Below are 21,520 nucleotides of genomic sequence, written 5' to 3'. Positions count from 1 at the left end.
TGTTTAAGAGGAGTCAGTCAAGGTCAAAAACCTAAACTGAACATTGAGGTCATGTGCTAACTGGACGATCATATCTTGAATTACTGAGTCTGCATAATAGGTAGCATATTTGGGACAATCAAAATGCCTCTTGCATGAGAGACCCAACACATAAGCAATTCAACTGCATATGACTGCCCAAGGCACTTGTGGTGGTGGTGGTGGTGGTGGTGGTGGTGGTGGTTTAACTGCAACTGTGCTGCTACCATCACACAGGTTTGGTGTCCACATCTGCAACCGACAAAGTTCATGAAAGGGGAGTTTCTCAGGTTCAGTGGAAAGCTACAAATTCTGGACAGCTTTGTATAAACCCGTACTGCTGGACAACAGGTGGCCTTATCAATGTGATCAACAACATGTCTTACCTGACACAGCAGCAAAAACTGGTGCACGCAATTCTCCCATCTTTCTGTAGACCCATCAAAACTGGCAAACAGTGTCATGGAAGGAGATGGGAACTACACAATGAGCACCTGGCCAACCGCCAGTGGGGTGAAGGTGTGAAGCAGGTCCGCATTCAGGTAATCAGTGCATGCATGCATCTGCTTTTGGTGCTGCTGTTTCTTTTGCAGCCACAGCTGTTCCTGCTAGCATTACAGAAATTCTGGGTTCGTGGTGGCTCAAAATTAATGCTAGGAAAAGGGGGGAATAGGGACACTGTATTCATAAGAACGTCCTTTTTCACCACTTTAGTATCTCACTGGTGTGACAGTTTTGCTACACTACACTGTCAGCATGGTCATTTCACCGACCAACAGTGGCTCAATAATGACCGGGGAACAGAATTCCGTGAGAGGAAATGAAACTCGCCTTACAAGTCAATCTACAGGAAGCAGAAAGTCTGAGCCATTTTAAATATGTCTTTGGGGACAACTTACCAAGTGACTGGTGCAGGCAGCTGCTGACTGTCAATCCTGGGTACACATCAAGGTGTTACCTTCTACCAAACATGGATTCACTGATGTGTTTACTATTATCACTCTGTTTGTATGCACAAATGGTGTAGTACATTTACATTTTCTCTCTTCCAGAACGTTAGCAATGGAAGCCTACTACTCAACAAATGAAGTGGCGGATATGATATTCTAGTATGGTTTAGCAAATGGATTTAGCCTGTGAGCCCATGCTGTCTACACTGAAAAATATCAACAGTGCAGAGTGCCCTCTGATAAGCTATTCGGTGGACTTTTCCAGCGTCTGAGGGACATGGGTGCCCTTGCACCTACGAAGACTGCCAGTGGAAGGCCCTGCACAGTCCGTGCACTTGACGTGGAGGAGCTTGTGCCATGTTTGGTAGAAGAAACTGCTGAGACGAGTGTGCAATGATTAGGAGCAGTAGAAGGCATACCTCACTCTCTTATCTGGGCATAATTCTTGAACAATTGCTGATTTCATACCATCAACAGTGCATTCAGGCCCTAAGGCCACAGAATCATCACAGCAGATGACGGTTCTGTCAATGGCTGTCGTCCAAGTGTGCTGCAGATACACTGTTTACATACAACATTTTATTTAGTGATGAGGCAGGGTTCACCAGAGATGGTGTTCTGAATTTCCATAACCAGCAAGTACAAGCAGATGTAAACCCAAAGCAATTAAGCAAAGGGTATCAATACCAATCCTCGATCAACGTATGGGCAGGCATACTTGGCGACAGATTAATAGGGTCATACGTGCTGCCACAAAGGTTAAATGGGGTGCATTATCTGAGTTTCTCATCAATGTATTGCCTATCTTGCTGAAGGCTGAGGCATTGCATCAATGAATAAAAATGTGATTCATGCATGACAGCGCACCAGCACACTTTCATCACAAAGTGTGCGAACATCTGACACAGTCATTTCAGGACCTCTGGGTTGATTGGGGAAGGGGGGCAGCACATCTTGGCATACTCATTCCCCAGATCTAAATCCCCTAGACTTTTTATTATGGGGACACTTGATGGAATTGGTCTATGCTATGTCAATCAATGATGTGCGGACACTACCGGACTGTATCTTCAATATGTGCTGCCAGGTACAACAACATTCGTGTATACTTCAAAGAGTGTGTCAGTCCTTATACTGGACAACAGAGGGGTGTACTGTCATGCATGAATGCCAAATTGAACCATGTGTTTATCACAGGAAGTATGTATTTCTAGACTAAGTTTATTGGACTAAGTTTATTGGCATTTCTGAACCCATGTTTACTGGACTTATTTTTCTTGTTTCCCGATGAGTACTACCAACTCTCAAAGCATTTGACACTTTTTTTTGGACATCCTATATATTAGCATAACTGACAATATAACACAGGAATTAGCTTAATTTTTCCAAAAACTCCCTGCCAAAATGAAAAGAGTTATCCATGAGGAAATTCCTCAACTTAAACTTGAATATGTGAGGATTACTGCTACGATATTGTTAATTCCTGTCGTAACCTACTAAAAATGAGTGCAACACAATACTGCAAGCTATTCTGCACAGGGGCAAGGAGGTGCAATCCAGATGTTCTCAGGAATAACCTCATTCTGTTGACAACAAATACATTAAAGAAAATACAGAAGCCAATGTCAGAATTCCCAGACTCCTGAATGGAGGATGAAAAGAGGTTTATAAACTTACACCATATACTGCTTGAACTGCCTGTTTCTTTGGCAAAAATACCATTTATGAATGGAAAGATTTATCCCAGAATATAATGCCGTACATCAGAACCAAATGAAAATAAGTAAAGTAGACTAATTTTCATGTTGACTATAATTCACTGCAGATATTTTACTACTGGTAAAGACAACAGCATTCCATAACAGCTTACCATGTATAAGAACACACAGAAATTTGACCTGCTCAGACCCACTGTGTAATCAAAATTTCAGTTTTAGTTGATTTGTACATAAGAAACTATGTAAACTGAGTCTTACTGAGATTTAGCATAAATTTATTTTCTACAAGTCATGAACTGATTTCCTAAACTGAAGCATTTGATACATTATCTATGTTGCACTCAACATTCTTCACTACCAAGCTAGTGTCATTAGCAAACAGAAATATTTTAGAATCAACTGTAATATTAGAAGGCATATCATTTACATATATAAGAAACAGGAGTGGTTACAGCACCAACCCCTGAGGCACCCCTCACTTAACTGTGCCCCAATTAGATGCCACCTCACAGCTGTTCTCATTACTGCTGTCTGTTCTTAAAGTATGAGAGGAACCAATTATGCGCTACTCCTCTTATTCCGTAATGGTCCAACTTCTGCAGTAATATTCTGTATGACCCACATAAATGCCTCGGTTAAATAAAAGAAATTGCATAATGTTCACAACTTTTTGTTTAATCTGTCCAGTGCCTCATGAAGGAAAAAAAGTAGTGTTTTCAGCTTTTACGCCTCTTGTGAACCAAACTATACATTTGAGAGCAGATTATATGAAATGAAATCAACAGTTACCCTTATACAGGGTGATTCACAAAGATAAGCAAATCTTTTAATATGTTATTCCAGAAGTGCAACTAAAGAAGAAAGTTCATATAAACATAGGTCCACAAATGAAACTTTTTGGCAGATTAAAACTGTGTGCCAGATCAAAACTAAAATTCGGGACCTTTGCCTTTTGTGGGCAAGTGCTCTACCATCTGAGCCATCCAAGCACGACTCACGACCCATCCTCACAGCTTCAATTTTGCCAATACCTCGTCCTCTACCTCCCAAACTTCACAGAAGCTCTTCTGTTAACCTGGCAGAACTAGCACTCCTGGAAGAAAGGATTCAGCGGAGACATAGCTTAGCCACAGCCTGGGGTATGTTTCCAGAATGAGATTTTCACTCTGCAGCAGAGTTCACACTGATCTACATCTACATCTACATTTATACTCCGCAAGCATTCAACGGTGTGTGGCAGAGGGCACTTTACGTGCCACTGTCATTACCTCCCTTTCCTGTTCCACTCGCGTATGGCTCGCGGGAAGAATGACTGCCGGAAAGCCTCCGTGCACACTCTAATCTCTCTAATTTTACATTCGTGATCTCCTCAGGAGGTATAAGTAGGGGGAAGCAATATATTCGATACCTCATCCAGAAACGCACCCTCTCGAAACCCGGACAGCAAGCTACACCGCGATGCAGAGTGCCTCTCTTGCAGAGTCTGCCACTTGAGTTCGCTAAACATGTCCGTAACGCTATCACGGTTACCAAATAACCCTGTGACGAAACGCGCCGCTCTTCTTTGGATCTTCTCTATCTCCTCCGTCAACACGATCTGGTACGGATCTCACACTGATGAGCAATACTCAAGTATAGGTCGAACGAGTGTTTTGTAAGCCACCTCCTTTGTTGATGGACTACATTTTCTAAGGACTCTCCCAATGAATCTCAACCTGGTACCCGCCTTACCAACAATTAATTTTATATGATCATTCCACTTCGAATCGTCCCGTACGCATACTCCCAAATATTTTACAGAAGTAATTGCTACCAGTGTTTGTTCCGCTATCATATAACCATACAATAAAGGATCCTTCTTTCTATGTATTCGCAATACATTACATTTGTCTATGTTAAGGGTCAACTGCCACTCCCTGCACCAAGTGCCTATCTGCTGCAGATCTTCCTGTATTTCGCTGCAATTTTCTAATGCTGCAACTTCTCTGTATAATATAGCATCATCCGCGAAAAGCCTCATGGAACTTCCAACACTATCTACTAGGTCATTTATATATAATGTGAAAAGCAATGGTCCCATAACACTCCCCTGTGGTACATGCTGTATTCGGTTTACTGAAAACTCTTCAATCCAGCCACACAGCTGGTCTGATATTCCGTAGGCTCTTACTTTGTTTATCAGGCGACATTGCAGAACTGTATTGAACACCTTCCAGAAGTCAAGGAAAATGGCATCTACTTGGGAACCTGTACCTAATATTTTCTGGGTCACATGAACAAATAAAGCGAGTTGGGTCTCACACGATTGCTGTTTCCGGAATCCATGTTGATTCCCACAGAGTAGATTCTGGGTTTCCAGAAATGACATGATACGCGAGCAAAAAACATGTTCTAAAATTCTACAACATATCGATGTCAGAGATATAGGCCTATAGTTTTGCGCATCTGCTCGACAACCCTTCTTGAAAACTGGGACTACCTGTGCTCTTTTCCAATCATTTGGCACCTTCCTTTCCTCTAGAGACTTGCGGTACACGGCTGTTAGAAGGTGAAGTTCTTTCGCATACTCTGTGTAGAATCTAATTGGTATCCCGTCAGGTCCAGTGGACTTTCCTCTGTTGAGTGATTTCAGTTGCTTTTCTATTCCTTGGACACTTATTTCGATGTCAGCCATTTTTTTGTTCGTGCGAGGATTTACAGAAGGAACTGCAATGCGGTCTTCCTCTGTGAAACAGATTTGGAAAAAGGTGTTTAGTATTTCAGCTTTATGCGTGTCATCCTCTGTTTCAACTTCCTGGCAGATTAAAACCGTGTGCCGGACCAAGACTCGAACTCAGAACCTTTGCCTTTCGCGGGCAAGTGCTCTACCATCTGAGCTACCCAAGCAAGACTCACAACCCGTCCTTTGTGCTTTACTTTAACCTAATACAGTTTTGCGATGGCTTCATATTAGTGAAGTTGATAAATTTCAGGCAAAATCTTTTATTAGCCATAACTCCATAACCAAACATTTGAGAGCCTATGTTTATATGAACTTTTGTCTTTAGTTTTACTTGTACAACAACAAATTAAAATGAAACTTCCTGGCAGATTAAAACTGTGTGCCCGACCGAGACTCGAACCCTCGAGACCTTTGCCTTTCGCGAGTGCTAGTTCTGCAAGTTTCGCAGGAGAGCTTCTGTAAAGTTTGGAATGTAGGAGACGAGATACTGGCAGAAGTAAAGCTGTGAGGACCGGGCGTGAGTCGTGCTTCGGTAGCTCAGATGGTAGAGCAATTGCCCACGAAAGGCAAAGGTCCCGAGTTCGAGTCTCGGTCGGGCACACAGTTTTAATCTGCCAGGAAGTTTCATATCAGCGCACACTCCGCTGCAGAGTGAAAATCTCATTCTGGAAACATATCAAAATATTTGCATATCTTCGTGAATCACCCTGTACATACAGCCTTTTCAATACCTTTTGCAAACAGCGATGGCACAGAAATAGATCTAATTTTGCCTATATTATCCCTTACTCTTTTTTTTATATGGTGATTTTATTGCTGAATACTTAAATCATTTAGGAAACTAAACATTCCTAAAGGAAAAATAATAAATGTGGCTAAGTATTGAACCAACATATTCAGCACAGTGCTTTAGTATCCTGCTGCATATTGCATGCTATCCATGACAGTTCTTAGTCTTCAGTGGTGTAATTATTGGCTCAATCTTCCCCTTGGCATTATCACAGAGTTGTACTTCAGATACAAGTCTGGGAAAGCCATTTTCTGAGAGATATCTATGATTCATTGCAATTTTTTTTTTAAAGAAATTCACCTGCTATATTCAGAAAGCGATTGCTAATCACTAACTTATCTCTAATACTTCTTATATTGTGATGAAATGTGCCAATTCCTTTGTTCGAGGTGTGTCCTTAAGCAGGGATACCTATCAGCTGGCTTCAACCTAAAAAAGGTGCAGCTCTAATACCAATTAGTACAGTAATTTTTTCATGAGTGATTTTACTATTTACACAATATCCCTCTTTGTCAGTATCATGGGAGTGTTTATCAGATAGTCTACAAAAGGCATTTTCTTAGAGTTATACGATTCCCTATATAAACTTAAGTTTTTATTTAATTCAGCTGCCTATTTCTGAAACAATGTTCATAAAGAGCCTATCCACTTCTACATGTGTGTGGTTTGGTAGCAGATAAAATATCCTACTTTTATTACCTTTAAGAAGAGTATAATTTTTATGAGGTATCAGTGTCACGAATTTTATTGCCCAATACTTACCCTATACATTTCATTATGAAAATTAGTGCCCTGCTGTGTTTTTTCACCACGAGTCAATATCACCTGCAGTTGACGAGTGAGTGCTCCAAGAAATACTCTGAAGTTTCAGTCATGTACACTGATATAATGTACTTTGTCGACATCAGATTTTGTGTTGTTCCACTGATCGTTTCCATAGCATTCCAAAACAAGAGAAACTACACACATCAGAAATATTACTAATAGCAAGCTACATGATACAGTTACACATATGAAATATTATACACTGGTTTGAGGAAAATAATGGCAAACTGCCTGCAATGGGGCTCTGTCACAAAAAGAATGTGGGGTGTCTCGCACTGCCCACTACGCACTGTATTAAGCACAGAAATCCAATCAGTTCACAGAATATGAATGATCTACTCTGCTCTTTGCAATGCAACTTGTATTAATGTGACACAATGATCATGCCAACAGTAAAATTTATCAAGTGCCCACACAAGGAAAGGAGCTTCAGAAACTTTTGTAGGAACATGCCAGTCAACACTGGCCTGAGAATATTTGGATTTGCTGATGAGTGTAGCACAGTTATATTTTTTGGCATTCTACAAAAGACCACTTGATTAAAGAAACAATATATTTATCATCACCCTCTAAAATAAACAATATTCTCTGACCCCCTACCCAGTCAACCAGCAACAAGACAAAACACACACACACACACACACACACACACACACACACACACACACACACACACACACACACACTAACCTTCACTGGACTTGATACATCTGAAAATGTAAGCCAATCAATGATCTCCGGGTCAACACCAGACAATGTAGCACATTTCCTCATGGATTCAATAACTGCATTGAATTCTCTTCTGTTTTTTTCAAAGTCATCAATCTTATCCTGTTTTGGGGCACGCTGTTGCTGATGATCTGATGTAACCTGAACCTGCTGCTCTCGTTCATCCTGAAAAATAAAATTTTAGTCTTATGTTTCAGTATGAATTTAATAACCAAGAAGAGCAATAGATTTCCACCATAAATTCTTTCTTATTAGTAAAGTACCTTCATACTCATCATTTGAAACATTTTCACATCTGTCAGTTGTGGTTTTCTTCATTCTCATCCCTTCTATTTTTTTGCAATTATATTCTAACTGTTTTTCATAATCATTTGAAACGTTTTCTAATAATCAAACAATGATAAATCAAGGATGGAATGTAACAACACTGAGTCGCAGATAGGCACAACGAAACGACTGTCACAAAGTGTGCTTCCGCAATCATAATATCGTTTATTAATAATTGTCATATCTAGCATTTTCAATTACTTTAATGTTCAATTCTGAAACACATTTTTATTAATCATAGTTGTTTCCCCATTTCTGAGAGTTGTTTCTAGACTAAGATATATCACTAATAACCACAACAACAATGTAGCAAAATTTTGGAGATTTGTAGTAAATCCTATGGGACCAAACTTCTGCGGTTATCAGTCCCTAGGCTTACACACTACTTCATCTAACTTAAACTAGCGTATGCTAAGGACAAAACACACACAAAACACACACACACACACACACACACACACACACACACACACACACACACACAAGGGAAGCTCGAACCTCCAACAGAAGGAGCTGCGCGAACTGTGACAAGACACCTTAGACTGCACGGCTACCCCGTGCAGCTGTAGCAAAATTAATCAACAGTAATCCAAATTACAATCAATATCTGTGTAATTATAACCAAAATCTGAAACGTATGAAACATGGGCCTTAAATACTGGATTCATCAATACTTTACTAATAATTTGAGAAAAGCAACACCATGTACCAATTCACACACAGTGAAAGACGTTATTACCTGTTGTACATGAGAGAAATGGTAGTCCCTGTGCATTGTGCACTGATCATGTTTTTAAGATGTCTTGCAACATACACACAAACATAGCTCTTTTTGAATAAAGTTCCAGGAATGTGTTGAAAAAAAAATTCTATTTTATGCTTTAATATTTTCATGGTGTATAGCTTTGCTATTAGTAGCTCAGCTGAAATCACCCATATTGCCTCAAATGCTTAAGAATCACTATAGTCTACACTGAACTACGTCACACAACAAAAGGTCATATGTGACCAATTGGCACATTTGTATATGGACTGTCATGTCAGAAGAAATATTGTTATACAGTGCACCGAGCAGCAGTCTGCAGTAAATTGAGACAATAGAAATTGACACACTTGTAGCAGGATTCCAACTATGCAAATGCTCAGGGTGAAGCTGCACAGTCTGTTACTGACCTGCAAATGACACACACACACACACACACACACACACACACACACACACACAAATAATATATACATACACATCTATATAAATGTATGTATAAACATAAAAATATTCATTGCCAGCTTTGCAGTCACTATACCAGTACAATACTCATCATGCCCAATGATTGCTTACATCTATTAGGTATGTTGGACAATTTGTGAAATTTCAACTCACACATGAGAATGACTACACAATCATGATTGTGTAAAATAAATGAATAGTAGACTAATTTGCAGTCCAATTGTGAAAATTTATTTCAAACAGGTTGCCTCTGTAGCAGGAATGCCATGAGTCCACGACTGTACTCGTGAACTCATGTACTTGCGTCCCTTTCTGAGTGATTCTCGTCCTAAGACACTCAAGTGACAAGTGGGCTTCACATCATTTGCATAGTTCCATTATGGTACTGTAAGTTCAACAGAGACAATAATAGCAGTTCAAGACATTAATTTTTTCTTCTGGAATAACAAACACCTCACTCTTAGATCCCCATTAGTATCTAAAGAAATTGTTTCATTATTGACCGCTAATGCCCCAAGTCATCTTTCAAACATTTCACTTGACAGACAGAAAGGAAATATTATCCCCCCTCCCTTCCAAAATTACCCCACTCCTCCAACCAACGGATAAGCATGTCACAGAAAGCTTCAAATGTTATGAAAGAAAAGCATAAATAAATATGGTACCCGGCAGCAAAGAATACAAAAATATTCAGCAAAATAATAAATAAATTTGACTTACAGGAAGCTTGAAATAAGTACCGTATTTACTCGAATCTAAGCCGCACCTGAAAAATGAGACTCTAAATCAAGGAAAACAAATTTTCCCGAATCTAAGCCGCACCTGAAACTTGAGACTCGAAATTTAAAGGGAGAGAAAAGTTTCAGGCCGCACCTCCAAAGCGAAACAAAGTTGGTCCATTGTAATATGAGACAGAATTTAGGTCGAATGAATGACGATACAGCTACAATAGTTTGGTTTGAGTCGTAAGCTTAGCAGTTAAGCTTTACCAGGTAGCCATTGCTACTTGTAAGGCGCTCCGTCCGTATTTTTACGGGTATGCTTCTCCTTTTTCACGTGCTTCATCTGGTGTGAATTGATTGCTTATTTTTCTTTGATCTGATAGATGCCGTTCTCTTTGTTGCAAGTGTTTACGTAACTATAAGCTGAAAATGCATTATTGTACTGTGTCATGCATTGTTTGTCGCATTCTGATGATGAATGTTTATGGCCTGTTGCCGCTCGCGGCATGGCTTGCTTTTGTGCGCGCTACCGCGGCTTTTTTTTTTTTTTTTTTTTAAAAAAAAAAGAGGAATCGTCTCATTAGCGAAACAATGGCAAGAGACTGCTATTTTTTGTTACTTACACTGCTGCTTTCTTTGATAATGATCAACAAGAACCAAATAATAGACTGCGTATGATAGAAGATGTTCTGAACGAGAGTTTAGCGAAAATTTTTCTCCATTTGAAAATCTTTGCATTCTGCACAGAAATTAGAGTCATCTTAGATTTAAAAATCTAGTTAGTTGCTGTGCTTCATTTCTGACTATCACTATTAGGCATAAGAATAATATTAATATAAACATGACATGATATGTATATTCTTCCATGTTTGCTGTTGTATAACTCTAGTTTCGTAGTTTATTAGGCAGACAGGATTTAAATGAGATAGCAGCAAACACGAAAGAATACATGGCAAAATGTTTATATTCGAATTATTTTTATGGTGAAGAGAATACTGCATGTGATTCACAATTCAGAAAAGTTCCTATTCGCAACCATGTCTTCTCACAGGTAGGAAAAAAATTCAGAACGTAGAGTTGGCCATATTGACAAACAACCCAAACAGTCTTGCCAGTCGGATTTTCGCAGTACATTGAAATGCTACTACATTCGAAGATGAACAGTACGGAATTTGTATTTACTTCGTTGGATAATGTATGAAAATGTAGTGGTCAAAACTAGGGGCGCAGAAAAAAAAGCTCGTCGTACACCTTTTTTTAAATTTATTTACTGACGCAAAGATTTTGGCGCCAGTATTTATCTTTGTGCCTGCAAAGCATGCCTGTGTAATGTTACATATATTCGATGGCAGACGTTAGTTGTGGCGGCACCTACCAACAATTTTCAGAACTTCTGCTTACTCGATTCTAAGCCGCAGGCGGTCTTTTGGATTACAAAAACCGGAAAAAAACTGTGGCTTAGATTCGAGTAAATACGGTAACCTCCTTCCTTCAGGTGACTGTCAATGCACCCAAAGAACTAATAAACAGCTACTACTACTTCAGGTTACCCTCCATTCAGAGGCTGTTGCACACAGCAACTGTTATATTGACTTGTAAATAATAGATTTCAGCTATCAGTCGTCCTTCGGAATTTTTATTGGCAGATCTAGAATTCAGCTAGAAACTAGCCATTCTCAATGCACTATCATTTTTGATCAATGCATTGATGGCTAGTTTCTAGCTGAAATCTAGATCTGCCAATAAAAATTCCAAAGGACGACTGATAGCTGAAATCTATTATTTACAAGTTACTACTACTGCTACTACTTAGGTTTACTTTGTGCTATGTCATCAGCTTCCCATGTCATTGTTTCATATTTGTAGCAATGCTACTGGTACAATATATTTTCATAAAAGATCGCGTGCCTCAGCGATACAGATGGCCGTACCGTAGGTGCAACCACAGCGGAGGGGTATCTGTTGAGAGGCCAGACAAACATGTGGTTCCTGAAGAGGGGCAGCAGCCTTTTCAGTAGTTGCAGGGGCAACAGTCTGGATGTTTGACTGATCTGGCCTTGTAACATTAACCAAAACGGCCCTGCTGTGCTGGTACTGCGAACGGCTGAAAGCAAGGGGAAACTACAGCCGTAATTTTTCCCGAGGACATGCAGCTTTACTGTATGATTAAATGATGATGGCGTCCTCTTGGGTAAAATATTCCGGAGGTAAAATAGTCCCACATTCGGATCTCCGGGCGGGGACTACTCAAGAGGATGTCGTTATCAGGAGAAAGAAAACTGGCGTTCTATGGATCGGAGCGTGGAATGTCAGATCCCTTAATCGGGCAGGTAGGTTAGAAAATTTAAAAAGGGAAATGGATAGGTTAAAGTCAGATATAGTGGGAATTAGTGAAGTTCGGTGGCAGGAGGAACAAGACTTTTGGTCAGGTGATTACAGGGTTATAAATACAAAATCAAATAGGGGTAATGCAGGAGTAGGTTTAATAATGAATAAAAAAGTAGGAGTGCGGGTTAGCTACTTCAAACAGCATAGTGAACGCATTATTGTGGCCAAGATAGACACAAAGCCCATGCCTACTACAGTAGTACAAGTTTATATGCCAACTAGCTCTGCAGATGATGAAGAAATTGATGAAATGTATGACGAGATAAAAGAAATTATTCAGGTAGTGAAGGGAGACGAAAATTTAATAGTCATGGGTGACTGGAATTCGTCAGTAGGAGAAGGGAGAGAAGGAAACATAGTAGGTGAATATGGATTGGGGGGGAAGAAATGAAAGAGGAAGCCGCCTTGTAGAATTTTGCACAGAGCATAACTTAATCATAGCTAACACTTGGTTCAAGAATCATAAAAGAAGGTTGTATACATGGAAGAATCCTGGAGATACTAATAGGTATCAGATAGATTATATAATGGTAAGACAGAGATTTAGGAACCAGGTTTTAAATTGTAAGACATTTCCAGGGGCAGATGTGGATTCTGACCACAATCTATTGGTTATGAACTGCAGATTGAAACTGAAGAAACTGCAAAAAGGTGGGAATTTAAGGAGATGGGACCTGGATAAACTGAAAGAACCAGAGGTTGTAGAGAGTTTCAGGGAGGGCATAAGGGAACAATTGACAGGGATGGGGGAAAGAAATACAGTAGAAGAAGAATGGGTAGCTCTGAGGGATGAAGTAGTGAAGGCAGCAGAGGATCAAGTAGGTAAAAAGACGAGGGCTAATAGAAATCCTTGGGTAACAGAAGAAATATTGAATTTAATTGATGAAAGGAGGAAATATAAAAATGCAGTAAATGAAGCAGGGAAAAGGGAATACAAACGTGTCAAAAATGAGATCGACAGAAAGTGCAAAATGGCTAAGCAGGGATGGCTAGAGGACAAATGTAAGGATGTAGAGGCTTGTCTCACTAGGGGTAAGATAGATACTGCCTACAGGAAAATTAAAGAGACCTTTGGAGAGAAGAGAACCACTTGTATGAATATCAAGAGCTCAGATGGCAACCCAGTTCTAAGCAAAGAAGGCAAGGCAGAAAGGTGGAAGGAGTATATAGAGGGTTTATACAAGGGCGATGTACTTGAGGACAGTATTATGGAAATGGAAGAGGATGTAGATGAAGATGAAATGGGAGATAAGATACTGCGTGAAGAGTTTGACAGAGCACTGAAAGACCTGAGTCGAAACAAGGCCCCGGGAGTAGACAACATTCCATTGGAACTACTGATGGCCTTGGGAGAGCCAGTCATGACAAAACTCTACCATCTGGTGAGCAAGATGTATGAGACAGGCGAAATACCCACAGACTTCAAGAAGAATATAATAATTCCAATCCCAAAGAAAGCAGGTGTTGACAGATGTGAAAATTACCGAACTATCAGTTTAATAAGTCACAGCTGCAAAATACTAACGCGAATTCTTTACAGACGAATGGAAAAACTGGTAGAAGCGGACCTCGGGGAAGATCAGTTTGGATTCCGTAGAAATGTTGGAACACGTGAGGCAATACTAACCTTACGACTTATCTTAGAAGGAAGATTAAGAAAAGGCAAACCTACGTTTCTAGCATTTGTAGACTTAGAGAAAGCTTTTGACAACGTTAACTGGAATACTCTCTTTCAAATTCTAAAGGTGGCAGGGGTAAAATACAGGGAGCGAAAGGCTATTTACAATTTGTACAGAAACCAGATGGCAGTTATAAGAGTCGAGGGACATGAAAGGGAAGCAGCGGTTGGGAAGGGAGTAAGACAGGGTTGTAGCCTCTCCCCGATGTTATTCAATCTGTATATTGAGCAAGCAGTAAAGGAAACAAAAGAAAAATTCGGAGTAGGTATTAAAATTCATGGAGAAGAAATAAAAACTTTGAGGTTCGCCGATGACATTGTAATTCTGTCAGAGACAGCAAAGGACTTGGAAGAGCAGTTGAACGGAATGGACAGTGTCTTGAAAGGAGGATATAAGATGAACATCAACAAAAGCAAAACGAGGATAATGGAAAGTAGTCGAATTAAATCGGGTGATGCTGAGGGGATTAGATTAGGAAATGAGACACTTAAAGTAGTAAAGGAGTTTTGCTATTTAGGGAGTAAAATAACTGATGATGGTCGAAGTAGAGAGGATATAAAATGTAGACTGGCAATGGCAAGGAAATCGTTTCTGAAGAAGAGAAATTTGTTAACATCGAGTATAGATTTAAGTGTCAGGAAGTCGTTTCTGAAAGTATTTGTATGGAGTGTAGCCATGTATGGAAGTGAAACATGGATGATAACCAGTTTGGACAAGAAGAGAATAGAAGCTTTCGAAATGTGGTGCTACAGAAGAATGCTGAAGATAAGGTGGATAGATCACATAACTAATGAGGAGGTATTGAATAGGATTGGGGAGAAGAGAAGTTTGTGGCACAACTTGACTAGAAGAAGGGATCGGTTGGTAGGTCATGTTTTGAGGCATCAAGGGATCACAAATTTAGCATTGGAGGGCAGCGTGGAGGGTAAAAATCGTAGAGGGAGACCAAGAGATGAATACACTAAGCAGATTCAGAAGGATGTAGGTTGCAGTAGGTACTGGGAGATGAAGAAGCTTGCACAGGATAGAGTAGCATGGAGAGCTGCATCAAACCAGTCTCAGGACTGAAGACCACAACAACAACAAAAGATCGGTTATCCAAACATCTTCATTCCAAACTGTTTCAGATACCTAATACTCTACTGCATTTAAAAAATCCAGTTCTGTAACTATTAGAAGTGTGATGGGAATTCAGACATTAAGTCCCCCCCATCCAAAACAGTGTCATCAAGTTTCCTGCATTGCCATGCTTGTTCTGCTGTAGATGTGATTTTGATCCCTCTCATTCCTTACATACAGTTTCTCCATCAATTCTATATGGAACAATATTGGTATGGCAGTCAATTTAATCATGTGAATATTTCTAGCTATTGCAAGCTGTACTGTATTTTGAACTGTTGTGGGTTAAGAACAATTCTTTGGTAAATTCTGCCTTAAGAAACCCTACATTAGAGAAAACAACTGTTTGATAGCAACACTGACATCAGTAAACATATTTTAAATGACGGGATATATCTAACAAATGTAAAACTGAATCACTGGAGGGACCAGGTAGGAATATCAACAATATTATGTAAAGGATGGATTGCTACTCACAGAAAAGATGGCACGCTAAGCTGCAGAAACTCACAATGAAAATATTTCACCCATTAAGATTATGGCCGAAGCCTTCATCAGAAGTAAGCACACATTCACACAAGTCAGCACAGCAATCACACCTCACACACATACAACTGATATCTCCAGCCAGAATGCAACAGTCATGTTGAACAAAAGCAGCAATCCAGAGTGGGGTGGGGTATGGGAAAGGTTAGCAGGGTACGGGGAGGGGTGGGATGGGGGATGGAGAAGGGTGCTTTCTAGCAGAGCAAGGAGAAACTACATTGTGGCAAGACAAGGCTGCCAGATGCAGTAATCAGGAGGCTGCGGGGAGGGAAGGGGGATGGCAATGGTGAGTGGGAAACGAGAGAGGGGCAGAGAATGGGAAAAAGACTTGTGGGTGCACTGGCAGAGAGTGGTGCACTTTGAGGGTGAGGTGTTGTGAACTAGGAGGTGATGTACGACAGAGGAGGTGGAAACTGTTGGGTGGAGGGTGTGGCAACAGTAAGTTACCATAGGTTGAGGCTGGAATCAATTCGGGAATGGAAAACATGTTGTAAGGGTAACTCCCATGCGCGCAGTTCACATAGCTGGTCATGAAGGGGAGTATACAGATGGCCCGAGTTGTGAAGCAGCCATTCAAATTAGCATGTGTTGTTCAGCTGCATGTTGTGCCACAGGGCAGTATATTTTGTTCTTGGCCACACTTTGGTGAAGGCTTGTACATCCCATGAACAGCTGGTTGGTAGTCATATCAATATTAAAAGTTGTGCAATGATTGCAGCACAGCTGGTATGTAACTTGGCTGCTTTCACAGGTGACCCGGCTTCTGATGGGCTAGGGTAAACCTGTGACAGGAATGGTTTAGGAATTGTTGGGGGTGGGAGGGTGGATTTGGCAAGTCTTGCACCTGGGTCTTCACAGGGGTATGATCACTACGGCAAGGGTTTGGGACTGGGAATGGCATAAGGATGGATCAGGGGTAGGGTGGGCAACAGACAGGGATGGGAAGGATCTTGGGTAGGATGTCCCTCTTCTCATGCCATGATGATAGATAACCAAAGCCCTGACAAGGGAAGTGGTTCAGATGTTCCAGACTGGGGTGATACTGGGTGATTAGGAAGGTGCTCCTTTGTAGCTGTTTCTTGGGGGTGGTGGGAGGATCAAGGGTGTGTGTGGATACGGAATTGGAATCTGTTTGCGGATTAGTCTGGGGGTAGTGCCCGTCTGTGAAAGTCTCTTTGAGACCTTCAGCATACTGAAAAAGGGAGTTTTTGTCACTCAAGATACACCATCCCCATGGAGCAAGGCTGTTTGGGAGCAATTTGTTGGTGTGGAAGTGTTGCCAGCTCTTCACTGTAGATACTTTTGGTGGCTGTTGATTTAAAATGGGCAGAGGTGTGGATGGAACCATCAGAGAGCAGGCAGTCAGCATCCAGGAAGGTGGAACACTGGGTTGAGGTGGGCCACTTGAAGAGTATGGGAGAGAAGGTGTTGAGGTTGTGAAGGAATGAGGAGAAGGTGCTTTGGTTCACGAGTCCATATCAAGAAGATGTCATCAATGAACCTGAACCACACCAGAGGTTTGTAGTTTTGGGAGGATAAGGTTACCTCCTGATGGACCATAAACAGGTTGGCATAGGGAGGTGCCACATGGGTACCCAATGGTGTGCCTCAGATTTCTTTGCATACCTTCCCTGCATAGGATAAGTAGTTGCAAGTTAGGATAAAGTTAGTAAGGTGTATGAAGAACGTGGTAGTGGATTCGGAGTCTGAAGGATGTTGGGAGAGGTAGTGCTCAATAGTTGTAAGACCATAGGCATAAGGGATGTTAATATATGAGGAAGTGTTGTCATCAGTGATACAAAGGAATCCAGTTGAAAGGTTGAGATTGGTGGATAGTCAGTGAAGGAAGTGGTTGGTCTCTTTGATGTGGGAGGCTAGATTTCGGGCAACTGGTTGGAGGGATTGGTCAATGGTGGCTGTAATTTTTTCATTGGGGGCACAATAACCAGCTACCCTGGGGCATCCAGGACAGTTGAGTTTGTGGATTTTGGGGTGCATGTAGAAGGTGGGCATGCAGGGTGTCATAAGGGTGAGTAGGGAAATGGCTTCAGGGGAGAGGTTCTACAGGGTGTCCGAAAAGATTTTCCCTGATTACATAAATTGATAACTCAGGCTAGAAGTAAGATACAAATATGAAACTTGTGTCGAATTGTTTACAACTATCAAAGTTTTTTTTTCTGTTTTAGGTTCGCAGTACGTAAGTAGTGGATGAGGTTCAGTGCCCAAGAAGCCATGTTAACCAATCAGGAGAAGGCACAGTATGTCCTGTGGTACCATGAGACACGATCACCAACCACATGGTACCATGAGACACGATCACCAACCACAGTGCAGAGACACTTCCAGACAACATTTGGAAGGAATCCACCTGATGTCAAGAGCATTAAAGCCTGGTATGAGAAGTTCAAGAACACAGGATTGGTTGCTGACCTTCCGAGGTCTGGTCGACCAAGAACCTCAGCAGACAGGGTGGAAGATGTAAGGCAGTCTTTTCTGTGAAGTCCGAAGAAATCGGTGCGCAGGGCCTCACGTGAATTACAGATGCCAGAAAGCTCTCTCCATGACATTTTACACAAACGTTTATTGTTTCGTGCGTACAAAGTGCAAATCATTCAGGCCTTGTTGCCCAATGACAGTACATGTTGATATGACTTTGCGGTCGAAATGCTATCACATACTGAGGACGATGATGGTTATCTCAGAGGAATTGCCTTTTCCGATGAAGCAATGTTTTTTGTCAGGGGAGTAGTGATGTGTGGAAAAAACTTTGATAGTTTGTAAACAATTAGACACCAGATTCATATTTGTATCTTAGTTCTAGCCTGAGTTATCAATTTATGTAATCAGGGAAAAACTTTTCAGACACCCTGTATATCTACATGTATAATCAGCAAACAACTGTGAAGTGCATGGTGAAGAGTAGGTCCTGTTGTAAAAGTTATTAGTTTTTTTCCCATTCCTTTCGTGTATGGAGTGCAGGAAGAATGATAGTCTAAACGACTCTGAGCCAGCTGCAATTAAAGTGATCTTGTTCTCATGATCTCTACGAGTGTGATATGTAGGGTGTTGTAGTATATTTCTATAGCCGGTTGGGTTGGGTTGTTAGGGGAAGGAGACCAGACAGCGAGGTCATCGGTCTCATCGGATTAGGGAAGGATGGGGAAGGAAGTCGGCTGTGCCCTTTGAAAGGAACCATCCCGGCATTTGCCTGGAGTGATTTAGGGAAATCACGGGAAACCTAAATCAGGATGGCCGGACGCGGGATTGAACCGGCGTCCTCTCGAATGCGAGTCCAGTGTCTAACCACTGCGCCACCTCGCTCGGTCCTATAACCAGTTCTCGGAAATTTGTAAACAGGCTGTTTCAGGATAGTTTACGTGTATCTTCAAGAGTCTGCCAGTTCATTTTCTTCAGCATTTCTGTGACACACTCCCATGGGTCAAGAAAGCTGTACCATTTGTGCTGGCTTCCTTTGTATGTGTTCAATAGACCCTGCTAGTCCTATTTTCTAAGGGGCCATCACCCTTTAGCAATATTCTAGAATGGGTCGGATGATTACTAGAGACTGGATTATGTGCACCATAAAAACCTTAAAATATGCTTGCAAATGCTTTAAAAATGCATAAAAAGTGTCGAAATATACAAGATCAAATAATAAAAAAACAAGGTAGTTACTGCATGCATTATATCTCAAAGTCAAACCAGAGCACATCAGTTACGAGGAAGAGCACCAGCCAAGCGAAAAATCGGTACATTTAGAACACTGATATCATTTTCTGAATACTTTCTGATAGAGATTAGGAAGGGAGCCTTTCTGGGATTATTTTCTAAAAATTTGCAAAATGGGGACACAGACCATGTTTCAATAATTGTTCCTTCTTTGCTATTGTTGTCGGTAACAAGCAGATGCGATGCGAGTGATTCGCAGCGAAACAATCGATATGTACAGGTCCAACTTCGAGATATATCGCACGCAGAGGGTCATGCTCAAAAACTCTAATATTTTATTTAAAAAAACAACATACAATCATGAATTTTTTTGGACAGCATTAACTTTTAATTAATGCTTTAGGACCAAAGCATCATTTACAATTTATTTTACATTTTTCTACTATTATAAGCAAATGACCAAGTACTGTTCCAAATGTTCGGTAGTAAGATTGTGTCTTCGATCATTCAAAACACTTTTATAAGCAGAAAAGGACCATTCTGTATCAACTGAGGTAACTGGGCAGTATTTGAATTTGGATGCTATGTTGGCACTTATTGTTTCTGGTAAAAGTTCACCCATCCTATTAATGAAACTATCAATTTAGCACAAGGGTTCAAAAGCTTGGGTTATTGTTTACAATGTTTTCAAACTTTATTTAAGTTTTCTTGGGAATACCTCTGAGAATGAGGAGTTCACTAAAATAATTTTATTCATTAACTGAATAGATTCATTCAACACCAAACCTTGAGTTTCAAGCTTTTTAATACTTGCAGGCATATGGGAAAAATGAGTGCTAGTCACAACAATGTCTTTCTTTAATACTGGAATCATTAAAAGTTTCCTTACACTGGCAAAACTCTGCACTATCAAAGTCATTTACTACCCCTCTAATGGCCTTGAAATGTTCATTGTAAAACAACACAGCTTTGACCCATGTACCCCAACGAGTTACCACTGGTTCGGAAGGTAAAGGAACATTTGGTGGTTTTTCTCTGTAGCTCTTGATGTGAGTAGGAGCCTTTAGAAACACCTTCTTTGTGGACGAAATCAGTTTATTTACATTCACAAATATGGAACGTACTTCTTCAGCAAGGCTATGTTCTCCATGAACAAAGCACGTCACATGAATGAAATTGGGAGAAAAATACTCAGAGGGCTTTTCCTGCTCTGTTCATATAGGGAGCAGGATCTGAAATAAACACAAACACTCTTTCATCTACAGAAGATACTGGGAATATTTTTCTAATTCCCTCATTCACAGATCTGGAAATCGTAGAATGATTTACTTTTTCAAGTTCTTTGTAGGCCACTAAATAGGAAGAAGAAGGCTCTTCTTTTAAAGAACCAATAATTAAATTTGCAATGTAATGGCCACAAGTGTCTGTAGTTCCGTCAACTGAAATCCAGATAATGCTGCCCTAGAGTTCATTGCGTATTTCTTCCAGAACATTTACGTAAACTAAGCAATGTTGATTCATCTGGTATATTTTGATTTAAGCAATAATTGCGCAGGAAGCCTCTAGGGATAGAGTTTGTAAGTTTGTGAAGAGGAATATTGCTTGCAATGAATGCTTCACATAGATCCGTGTTAAACTGACTTTTTAGGTAACTTTTGAGCAAATCTCTGCTACGCAACTTGCCACTGTTAGAAGTTGGTGTCGTGGTCCTTTCTTCTGCATTCCTGTGGTATGAAGACTTGTCTTGACATGCTGGTCTATTTGAAACTTTTCTTTTCTTTTTCTCAATTTTGCACGAAACGTTTTTCTCGCCAACTCGATAATATAAAACAATTCTGTCATACAAAAATGTTCCAGGATGATCAGTTATCCACGAAATAACATTTCTTTTTTCGGGCGGCATGGCACATAACACATTACACAATACACGTAAACACATTCAACTGTTTACAAGTAAACAGAAAGCTAAACTGAAACAATGAACGTGTAACTAAAAGATAGCATATTTCAATTTAATTGTTGCCAACATGTACGGTATGACAGCAGAGGGGATTAACGGGGCTGCTGGCGAAGGAGCATTGACTCTGTCT

General features: G+C 40.5%; 1 protein-coding gene across 1 annotated transcript in view; it reads right to left on the bottom strand.

Annotated features, from left to right (window-relative positions):
- LOC126260433 (uncharacterized) overlaps positions 1 to 21,520 on the bottom strand; it is a 195,648-nt gene that overhangs the window by 1,520 nt on the left and 172,608 nt on the right. The window contains exon 13 of the mRNA XM_049957762.1: positions 7,714 to 7,917. Within this exon, the coding sequence (XP_049813719.1) occupies positions 7,714 to 7,917 (204 nt within the window). The remainder of the gene's footprint in view (positions 1 to 7,713; positions 7,918 to 21,520) is intronic.

Source organism: Schistocerca nitens, chromosome 5 (assembly GCF_023898315.1).
Source record: "Schistocerca nitens isolate TAMUIC-IGC-003100 chromosome 5, iqSchNite1.1, whole genome shotgun sequence".
NCBI lineage: Eukaryota > Metazoa > Arthropoda > Insecta > Orthoptera > Acrididae > Schistocerca > Schistocerca nitens.
Note: the sequence above shows the minus strand (reverse complement) of the source record. Positions and strands in the feature narration are given on the sequence as shown.